Below are 10,919 nucleotides of genomic sequence, written 5' to 3'. Positions count from 1 at the left end.
CCGGGAGGCACAGTCAGGGCACGTCCCCGGGCATCCCCAGCCGGGAGCGTGCCCGAGGCGGCCGTCGGGCTTCTCGGCAGGGGCGGTTCTGTCTCCCTCACCCTCCCTCTCTAAAATCGGCTTAAAAAGGTCCAGTTTCGGAAGCATCTGCAAAGGAGGATTTCTGTGTAATGCCAAGGGAACGGCGTCGGCATCTGCCACAGTGGTTCATGCCGAAGTTCTCAAACTTACCCTTTCGTTCCCTGAACCTGAGAAACATCATTACTTTAAAGTTACAGCTGATTCCTCCCTTACCCAGAGGCCCCTGGGCCTGTCTCTGTGGCTGTTTTCTTTCGATGTTGGGATGTGTTTCCTCTTGTTGGGCCCGTTTCTTTTATTTGTTTGTTTGTTTTGTTTCATTTTGGGCATCATATATGAAAACATCTAGAAGTAATTGAATGCTCTGGTTTATGGCATTTTCCTCCAGGAATAACTTCTAGTTGCCTCGAGTAGCCAGCCGGGTTGGAAATACGAGATTCTGGAACACTGTGATCCGAGTCAGGGTGCACACGATTCCAGCCTGGGTTTGAGTCTGTGAGAGCTGGTCGGTTTCTTGTTCCCTCTTTAAAAATGTTTTTACTTACTCATTTTTAGGGAGAGAGAGAGGCAGGGAAAGAGAGAGAGAAACCAATTTGCTGCTCCACTTAGTGATGCATTCATTGGTTGACTGGGGATCGAACCCACAACCTTGGGGTGAGGGGGTGCCGCTATCCGGCGGGGGTTCTTGTTCACTCTTAATTCTCAGTGTGTAGGCATTCCTGGCACCAACCCCGAGCCTGGGGGTGAGGCACCTGCACCTCCTTTCTGAGGGCGGCCCCTGAGCTCCGTTCTCTCTTGGTTCCTTGAGTTGATTGTAAACTCTGTTGAGCTGCTCAGCCTGTCAGCTGCTTTTATGGAATCAGAAGATGCCTCCAGGGAGCAACGGAAAACCGCTAACCCTCTGAATTTCCTTCTTTCCCATCCTGGCCCTTAATATTTCACCGTTTTTTTTTTTTTTTTTTTTTTTGCCCTGGCTGGTGTGGCTCAGTGGATAGAGCGTCGGCCTGCGGACTGAAGGGTCCTGGGTTCAATTCCAGCCAAGGGCACATGCCCAGTTTCGGGCTTGGTCCCCAGGGGTGGGGTGTGCAGGAGGCAGCCAATCAATGTTTCTCTCTCATCATTGATGTTTCTAGCTCTCTCTCCCTCTCCCTTCCTCTCTGAAATCAATAAAAGAAATATATATTTTTAAACAAAGAAAGCTATGCCAGAGCGTGTCTTACCATCTAAAACCCAAAAACGCTTTCTTATAAAAATTTTTTTCACCATTTTATTAGCTCTCTGATGCCTTTAACAACATGCTCTTACATTTCGCCCATTTTTTTTTAGTTATTCTTAGTGGGAGCATTGGTTAGCATGTGTCTACCTGGTCTTCCATGATCAGAATTAAAGTTCCTTAGGTGATGACTTCCTCAGGCACTAAGCGGATGCTGTGGAATTAAAAGTAGGGTCTGGTCCCAGATCCCGGATTCTGGGGTCAGGAACGTGCTTACACAGGAGGAGGTCCGGGCTCCTCGGGGCTCTAGCTCCAGTGGGGACAGTGCGGACGGAGCGCCCGAGGCCCTTTCTGTAGGCTTACTCATGACTTTCCATTCCCTGGGCCTTGGCGTGCTGGCCTGCTCTCAGGTGTAAGAGTCTGAGGACCACGGAGACGGCCATGTGGTCCAGCCAAGCCCTTTAATTATTTGGTCAGTGTCTGGCGGGAATGCTGGGGTGAAGGTGTGGCTGAGTGAGTGTGCTTATAACACATGTGGACATCCAAACCCCTCCCCCCATCGCTCTGTCTCAATGGCCTCATTTTAACAGATCTGTTTGTATCAATATCCCATCTCCTAATCTCCTCCAAATTCTCTTTGACCTTCCTCAGCCCACCCAGACAGGCTGGTTTTCCTGCCCCATTGGCGATGCCGTGCAACTCTCCTGCCCCAAATGACCACAGGGTCAGCCCCTTCTCTCCCTGCCACGCTGGCTGCTCTGTGAGGGCAGGGGCACCATCCTGTGCAACAGCTCCCACCCCAAACCAGGCAGGAGGCCTGGGAGGGAGGGACCGGGCAGGAGGTGCTGGGAGGGACCAGGCAATGTATTTTTCTTCTTGCCTTTCAATTGTGTTTCTACAGAGCAATACTGTGGAGACCTTCTAGTGACTGAAAACCTGGCAAACATGAATAAAGAATGACCAGTTTGTTGTGCCAAGTTCTCCAGGGTGGGTAGGAGCCCAGCTCTATGGGAGGGCAGAGGAGGGCGTTGGGAATTCAGTATGGAGTGTTCCTCTTACTTGGTCTGACCATCTGCCCAAGATGGTCACCTCAGTGCTGCAGGGGGATGTCACATCAGATAGGATGTTTATTTAGAGTGTTGTAGTTAAGAATTCACCCTCCAGCCCTAGCTGGTTTTGCTCAGTGGATAGAGCGTTGGCCTGCAGAAGGGTCCCAGGTTCTATTCGGGTTGTGGGCTCAGTCCCCAGTAGGGGGAGTGCAAGAGGCAGCCAATCAATGATTCTCTCTCATCACTGATGTTTCTATTTCTCTTTCCCTCTCCCTTCCTCTCTGAAATCAATAAAAAAAATCTAGCCCTATCAGTTTGGCTCACTGGATAGAGCGTTGGTCTGGGGACTGAAGGGTCCCAGGTTCGATTCCGGTCAAGGGCATGTACCTTGGTTGCAGGCACATCCCCAGTAGGGGGTGTGCGGGAGGCAGCTGATCAATGCTTCTCTCTCATCGATGTTTCTAACTCTCTATCCCTCTCCCTTCCTCTCTGTAAAAAAGCAAAGAAATATATTTCAAAAAATCTATAATAATAAAAGCATAATATGCTAATTAGACCAGATGACCTTCCGGATGAAGCTGGGGCTGTGAGGGAAGCCGGTCAGCGGCGGGGAGGGGGGAAGGAGGGCCTACTCTTGCATGAATGTTGTGCATCGGGCCTCTAATAAATAAATAAAAGGATTCAGCCCTCGCTGGTTTGGCTCAGTGGATAGGTTCGATTCCGGTCCAGGGCACATGCCTGGGTTGCAGGCTCCATCCCCAGTAGCGGGCGGGCAGAAGGCAGACAATCAATGATTCTCTCTCATCACTGATGTTTCTATTTCTCTCTCCCTTCCTCTCTGAAATCAATAAAAATATATTAAAATTCACCTTCTAAAGCCAAATTGACTGGGTTGCAAGCTCATTTTTCTCACTGAATAATTAGGGGTCGTGACATTTAGGTTCTTTCTAAATCTGTTTCCTCGCTAGTAAGATGGGGATGAGGACCTTGTAGGGCCACTGTGAAGTGCAATGGTTAACACATGTAGAGAGTTTACCACCTGCCTGCACCATGGTGAGAACTCGAAATGTTCACTCTCATGAGGGGCTGTTGGCGCCTTCCGAGCTCGGGGAGGAGGGGCGCCAATGAGGATGTGTGCTCTCAGGTTCAGGCTCGGGGGGGCCCCTCGTAGCTCAAGGGAAGTCGCGTCCAGCTGCCCCCATGCTGAGCCTGGCGCCCTTCCTGCCCGCAGCCACTTCCTCTTGCCCAGTACCCCTGTCTCCGGATGGACCTGTGGTGAGACCTTCGGGCACGGCTTTCTGCTTAGGGCCCGGCCACACCCCGACAGCGGTGAGGTCTTTTGACTGGAAGGTACAGCGGTTCTCAAACCCAAGCCCTCGTGTGCTGTTCACTTGGAAGAATGATTCGAGGCTGCATCATGCGCATCGGAATGCCAGTGACTACAATAGGCTCAATTTTAGCATCAAGGAGTTAAGGCTCCTCCTCACGGCCGCTCAGCCCGACGACAGCGGCACCTACTCCTTGGAGGTCACCCTTGAGAACGGCACCGTCAGGACCCACCGCTTCCACGTGTCCGTGTTGGGTGAGTGCCCCTCCCGGCGCGCGGGCTGGTGCTTGAAGCGCCTTCCTGATCAGAACCTCTGCTTCCAGACCCTGTGGGGAAGCCCGAGCTGCAGCTGCTGGAGCAGACGGCGGCCCTGGGCAGTGGGAAGTGCCGAGTGACCCTGAACTGCTCGGCCTCCGGAGGTGGTGATGTGACCTACACCTGGTACCGCGGGGGCGAGTGGATCCCGACGCCCAGGAGCCCCTTCCGACTGGAGGAGCAGATCGATGCCAACGGCTGGCACATATACACCTGCAACGTCAGCAACCCCGTCAGCTGGGCGCACCAGAGCCTCCAGCTCAGCCAGGGCTGTGGGAGCGCCCCCCAGAGTGAGTGCAGTGCTTGGGGCTGGGACAGGGCGGAGGGTGCTGGGCCATCACCAGGCTCAGGAGCAGGAGACGGGAGGACACCCCTGGGCTTAGAGCCCTTCCCCAGGGTCCTGGCCTCTAGGCACACAGGTCCTGGGCAGCCAGGCCGGTCTGAGGCTGGGAGGAATTTTGTCCCCATCAAGAACCTCCTGGAAGACAGCATCTTCCTTCCATAGGAAATGCCTCGTTGTCTGGTGAGTGACAGCCCAGCCTGGCTGTGAGTTGTTTTCTTCTGAGGCTGTCCGGAACCTGCTTCCTCCTCTCAGGGGGCACCTCCCCAAGCCCTGTGGTCCCAGAGCAGCCTTGGGTCGTGGCAGCATCAGACGGGCACCTGGCAGAGGCACTGCTCATTGCTGTGCTTCTCCGAGAGTTACCCGGAGCCCACTTTGCACCACTTTTTCTTTGATAAAGAAGACCTAGTGTGTGTCAGCATGGGCAGCAACCGCCTGCAGCCCCTGTCTTTAAAGACCTTATAGCCAAATAGGGACAACAAAATAAGCTCTCACAGCAAAGGGAAACAAGCAACTGAAGCACGGGGCCGGGGCTCTTGTTCCGGCATCTAGAAGGTTCAGCAATGTGGACAAGAACTCTTAATCAAGAGTCCAGAGACGAAGCATAATTTTGAAAGGCATTTGGGGGTCAGAGGAGCCCAGCTAAAGAAACTAAGATCTCCTCGTCTCAGGGCCCCATGCTAGAAGGCAGACAATCAATGATTCTCTCTCATCACTGATGTTTCTATTTCTCTCTCCCTTCCTCTCTGAAATCAATAAAAATATATTAAAATTCACCTTCTAAAGCCAAATTGACTGGGTTGCAAGCTCATTTTTCTCACTGAATAATTAGGGGTCGTGACATTTAGGTTCTTTCTAAATCTGTTTCCTCGCTAGTAAGATGGGGATGAGGACCTTGTAGGGCCACTGTGAAGTGCAATGGTTAACACATGTAGAGAGTTTACCACCTGCCTGCACCATGGTGAGAACTCGAAATGTTCACTCTCATGAGGGGCTGTTGGCGCCTTCCGAGCTCGGGGAGGAGGGGCGCCAATGAGGATGTGTGCTCTCAGGTTCAGGCTCGGGGGGGCCCCTCGTAGCTCAAGGGAAGTCGCGTCCAGCTGCCCCCATGCTGAGCCTGGCGCCCTTCCTGCCCGCAGCCACTTCCTCTTGCCCAGTACCCCTGTCTCCGGATGGACCTGTGGTGAGACCTTCGGGCACGGCTTTCTGCTTAGGGCCCGGCCACACCCCGACAGCGGTGAGGTCTTTTGACTGGAAGGTACAGCGGTTCTCAAACCCAAGCCCTCGTGTGCTGTTCACTTGGAAGAATGATTCGAGGCTGCATCATGCGCATCGGAATGCCAGTGACTACAATAGGCTCAATTTTAGCATCAAGGAGTTAAGGCTCCTCCTCACGGCCGCTCAGCCCGACGACAGCGGCACCTACTCCTTGGAGGTCACCCTTGAGAACGGCACCGTCAGGACCCACCGCTTCCACGTGTCCGTGTTGGGTGAGTGCCCCTCCCGGCGCGCGGGCTGGTGCTTGAAGCGCCTTCCTGATCAGAACCTCTGCTTCCAGACCCTGTGGGGAAGCCCGAGCTGCAGCTGCTGGAGCAGACGGCGGCCCTGGGCAGTGGGAAGTGCCGAGTGACCCTGAACTGCTCGGCCTCCGGAGGTGGTGATGTGACCTACACCTGGTACCGCGGGGGCGAGTGGATCCCGACGCCCAGGAGCCCCTTCCGACTGGAGGAGCAGATCGATGCCAACGGCTGGCACATATACACCTGCAACGTCAGCAACCCCGTCAGCTGGGCGCACCAGAGCCTCCAGCTCAGCCAGGGCTGTGGGAGCGCCCCCCAGAGTGAGTGCAGTGCTTGGGGCTGGGACAGGGCGGAGGGTGCTGGGCCATCACCAGGCTCAGGAGCAGGAGACGGGAGGACACCCCTGGGCTTAGAGCCCTTCCCCAGGGTCCTGGCCTCTAGGCACACAGGTCCTGGGCAGCCAGGCCGGTCTGAGGCTGGGAGGAATTTTGTCCCCATCAAGAACCTCCTGGAAGACAGCATCTTCCTTCCATAGGAAATGCCTCGTTGTCTGGTGAGTGACAGCCCAGCCTGGCTGTGAGTTGTTTTCTTCTGAGGCTGTCCGGAACCTGCTTCCTCCTCTCAGGGGGCACCTCCCCAAGCCCTGTGGTCCCAGAGCAGCCTTGGGTCGTGGCAGCATCAGACGGGCACCTGGCAGAGGCACTGCTCATTGCTGTGCTTCTCCGAGAGTTACCCGGAGCCCACTTTGCACCACTTTTTCTTTGATAAAGAAGACCTAGTGTGTGTCAGCATGGGCAGCAACCGCCTGCAGCCCCTGTCTTTAAAGACCTTATAGCCAAATAGGGACAACAAAATAAGCTCTCACAGCAAAGGGAAACAAGCAACTGAAGCACGGGGCCGGGGCTCTTGTTCCGGCATCTAGAAGGTTCAGCAATGTGGACAAGAACTCTTAATCAAGAGTCCAGAGACGAAGCATAATTTTGAAAGGCATTTGGGGGTCAGAGGAGCCCAGCTAAAGAAACTAAGATCTCCTCGTCTCAGGGCCCCATGCTTTTTTAAAAAAATATATATTTTATTGATTTTTTACAGAGAGGAATGGAGAGAGATAGCGAGTTAGAAACATTGATCAGCTGCCTCCTGCACACCTCCTACTGGGGATGTGCCCGCAACCCAGGTACATGCCCCTGACCGGAATCGAACCTGGGACCTTTCAGTCCGCAGGCTGATGCTCTATCCACTGAGCCAAACCGGTTTCGGTGGGCCCCATGCTTTTTATTAACACAAATTGTCCTGAGGTGAGGCAGAGATATACACTTCAAAGGGTCAGGGTTTCATATACAGAGTCCATTGTCAGATTGGAAGAATCGCCTAAGGCTGTTCAGGTGTTTGGCCAATAGGAGGCAATAACATGTAGATTAAGATGCCCTGAGCTGTCTGGCAGCAAACAATCAATTTAATGCATCCTTTTCAGGTTTGGGGAAATGCCCTCACCACTCCGGGTGATTCAGCCCTGCTGTCATGCTGGAATTGGCTTCCGGCAGGCAGCGTGTGGTGTGGCGTCAGCCAGGCCGGGTCACTCACAAGCTCTGTGACCTCAGGCAGGTCATCACCTCTCTGAGTTGCACACAGTCTCCCGGGCACAATGGGAAGCTCCTACTAAACACCTGACAGAGCTGCTGCTCAGGGAAGTGGGGTGATGTCTGCGAGGAGCCTCGCCAGCAGCATCTGGGGCACTTCCCTGCTTTCCCTGCGCTGCTCGCTCGCGGCACTTACCTCGTCTGCGGCTGCGGCTGCGGCTGCGGCTGCGGCTGCGTGTGTGACAGGCCCTGACGCAGAAGTCCACGCAGGAAGGGCAGAGGTCGCAGAAGGCGGGACGGAGGTGGCCTGGCCCAGAGCAGACATGTTTGTTGAGTTAAAACAAAGGAATGTTCCTGTGTAACAGTTACTGAGCTTGGCATCTGTCAGATGCTATTAACTTGCTGTGTGGATACACTGACTCCTTCCTGAAAGTGAGAAAACAGGCCCAGAGAGGCTAAGGAGCTTGCCAAGGGCACAGAGCGTAGTGTTCGCATCTGGTCCTACGTCCCCTGCTCTTAGTGTCACTGGGCGGCCTTCCAGTTGAGCAGGGAGACACCTGTGACCTGAATGCACAGGGTGTGAGAGCAGCCAACCCAGCGAGTGGGGGTGGAGCAGCCACTGCAGCAGGCGGGCAGGGAGGGAGAAGGTGAGTCCTCACGCCCATGTCTCGTCTCCCTCAGAGCTCGGCCTCCTGCCCCTCTTGACGATCATCGTGGTTCTCATACTCACGCTGCTTGGCACCCTCACCGGCGTCTGCGTGTGGAGAAGGGGGAGGAAGCCGGCAGGTAAGTGGCGGGTCCTAGGACACGCTGCCTGATCCGCCTCCCCGCACCGGGCTGCTCCCAGGTCTCGCTCCTGGGCCTCGATGTGCCCCGTCTGATCCCTAACGGCAGCTTCACTGGCTGGGGCTGGTTTGGGAAACTGTCAGGCGGGTGCTGCCCTGAGCTCCCTGAATCTCCTGGGACGAGCTCGAGCCATCCTCCCCTCTAGAACCTTCCTCAAGGACTCGCCACCTGGGACGAGGGTGGGATGCGGGAGCAGGCGCCTGGCCCGGTTCCGCCAGGAGGACTCTGCAGCTCTGCTCTTTGCTTCCCTCCACACAGAGCCCGGCCCAGAGGAATCGCTGACAGTTTATGAAGATGTCAACCGCCTGCCAGGCAGGAGCGGCCAGGTGTGGCCCCGAGGGCTGGGGTTCCCTCTTTCCCTCTGGAAGTGCCCTGGGAGGATGGCCCTGCTGAGCAGGGGCCAGAGAGCCCGCTGCCACCTCAGAGTGGCCTCAGGCCCCATCTCTGCCCCCCTCAGCATCCTAGCTCTGGCCCTGGGTGGAGAGAAAACTGGGTGAGACGATGAAATGAGGCCGAAGGGCATTTGGGTGCAGAACTGAACCTGCTGAGCCGGGATGGGGACCCGGGCGGAGGCTGCCTCTGCTCCCTGGTGGCCCCCTGGTGCCCTCTTTCCTGAGGCTGGGCTAAGGCTCAGGGCGGGTGCAACCTTGTCTGTTGCGTCGGACACAAATTCTCCTGCCCCTGTAAGTCCACGTTTCCTTTTGGGGGCCCTTGGTCGTTGCCCGGCGGGGAGGATGCTGGTGGGTCAGTCTTGTCCTGGCTCAGACCCTTGGGAAGAAGAGGCTGCGCCTGGCCGAGGTGCTGGGAGAGAGCAGCCCCGAGCGGTGAGCCGGGCGGCGCTCGGAGGGGCTGCAGGACAGGCTGTGGGGACAGGCCGGGACGCAGTGCTCGCTGAACTATCCGGTGGGAAAGGAGGGACAGGAAGGACCCTCCTCCCACCACCGTTCCTGGGGCTTGGCTTGGGGCAGTGAAGCAGGAAGTCATGTGTGGGGCCTCCTGCAACCACCAGAACAGAGACAGCCTCCCTCAGGCGCTGTGGGGCCTTGTCAGGGCCCCGCAGCAGAATACGGGTTGTCTGTGCCTCTCCCTTCAGAGCTGGGGCTTTGCAAGGGGGGTGTGGGGGGCCCCTCTCATTTCTGCAACAAGATGGTCAATCTTTCCATGACAATAGGCAGCTCGTGGGTGAGGAGGATGGACTGCATTTCCAGGTGAACTCCCAGTTCCATGTGCAACTGCAGCCAGAGTAGAATATGCCTTGTTTTTTTTTAAAAAAATATATTTTTATTGATTTCAGAGAGGAAGGGAGAGGGAGAGAGAGAGAGAAACATCAATGATGAGAGAGAATCATGGATTGGCTGCCTCCCGCACGCCCCACACTGGGGATCGAGCACGTGCCCTGACCGGGAATCGAACTATGACCCCCTGAGCCACGCCGGCTGGGCTGTGTCTTCTTTAATCAGAACAAAACAATCCCGGTTAACAGAGCAGGATGAATATTTCTTACAATCATAGCTGGTCCCCAACACAAGGACAGCCGATGTTTCCTGCTCCTCTCAGCTCCTCCCCTGAATGAGGAACCACCCCCCCCCGCCCCCCACCCAGAGCCCTTCCTGGTGGCAGACCCTTAGGGGAAGGGCATGAATGACCTCGGACCCCATGTGGGGGCAGGATTGAGAGGGAGACGCGCCTCTGGCCGTGAGTCTGGGTCACCCAGCAGCGCAGCCGCAGGGGGCTGGCTGGAGCCAAGGGCCCGCAGACAATAAGGCTGGATCTGGGCTGGGGCTTGAAACCCTCTAGTCTTGGAATCAGCGGCCACAGTGAGGCTCGGACCTCACTTAGTGCACTGTCTGTGCAGTCAGTCAGCGAAGGGACGTTTCTGCGCATGGCAGGCGTCCAGTGGCAGGGTCTCCCTGTGCAGCCTCTCACGGGGAGCCTCTCCCAGCTGCTGCCTGGTGGCTGCTCCCTGTGCCTCTCGTCCTGGGACTGCGGCGCTGCCGCCCAGGCTCCTGGGAGCTCCTCTCCTTCCCACCATTCTCCCCACGTGACCCAACCCTGCAAGACTGAGTTCCTGCTGATGCTGCCACCTGCCCTCCCTGTTTCTCCTGCAGGGGCGGAGGCAGCAGCAGGACTCCGCTGGGAAAGGGAACACTGTCTACTCCATGGTCCTGCCCCAGGTACCACTCTGGGTCTCGCCTCTAGTCCACACCTGTCTATGGGCTTCCTCATGCCCCCCCACCTCCAATTTCCATTCACCTCAGACCCTTGAATGGCCAGTGAGACCTCGGTGCTCTTGGAGGGAAGGCGGCTGGGCAGCTGCTGAGTTGGCTGACAGTCCCAGGCTGGGGCCTCCACAGCCTAACAGCTGAAGGTCAAGGTCGGGCAGCAGATGACCCTGACAGGGAGTTCGGCTTCTGGTTTTCTGTGTTCTTTCTTCCCTCCTCCCTGCTGCTTCCAGGAGGTGGGGCCCTTGAACTTTAAATATCTGCACTAATAAAAGACAAAGATGCTAATTGACCATACCTTCGCTACGCTCATCAGCCAATCAGAAGAGTATGCAAATTAACCCAACAAAGATGGCCGTTAAATTTGCATACTGCAGGCAGATCCCGCTGCGCTGCCCTGCCCAGGGCTGGCGGCAGCGAGATCCCAAACCG

General features: G+C 56.0%; 1 protein-coding gene across 6 annotated transcripts in view; it reads left to right on the top strand.

Moving 5' to 3' along the window:
* The window catches only part of CD244 (CD244 molecule, natural killer cell receptor 2B4), a 24,883-nt gene that overhangs the window by 6,632 nt on the left and 7,332 nt on the right, over positions 1–10,919 (top strand). For 2 of the 6 annotated variants that reach the window (XM_014528575.1, XM_014528571.1), the window contains exons 2-6: positions 3,572–3,922; positions 3,991–4,272; positions 8,101–8,205; positions 8,524–8,591; positions 10,374–10,439. In XM_014528575.1, the coding sequence (XP_014384061.1) occupies positions 3,572–3,922; positions 3,991–4,272; positions 8,101–8,205; positions 8,524–8,591; positions 10,374–10,439 (872 nt within the window). Of the gene's footprint in view, positions 1–1,231; positions 2,279–3,571; positions 3,923–3,990; positions 4,273–5,106; positions 5,813–5,880; positions 6,163–8,100; positions 8,206–8,523; positions 8,592–10,373; positions 10,440–10,919 lie in introns of those variants that run through there. The other 4 variants (XM_014528577.1, XM_014528576.1, XM_014528573.1 and 1 more) reach the window with 3 other exon arrangements.

This window comes from Myotis brandtii, unplaced genomic scaffold (genome assembly GCF_000412655.1).
Source record: "Myotis brandtii unplaced genomic scaffold, ASM41265v1 scaffold64, whole genome shotgun sequence".
Lineage (NCBI taxonomy): Eukaryota > Metazoa > Chordata > Mammalia > Chiroptera > Vespertilionidae > Myotis > Myotis brandtii.
Note: the sequence above shows the minus strand (reverse complement) of the source record. Positions and strands in the feature narration are given on the sequence as shown.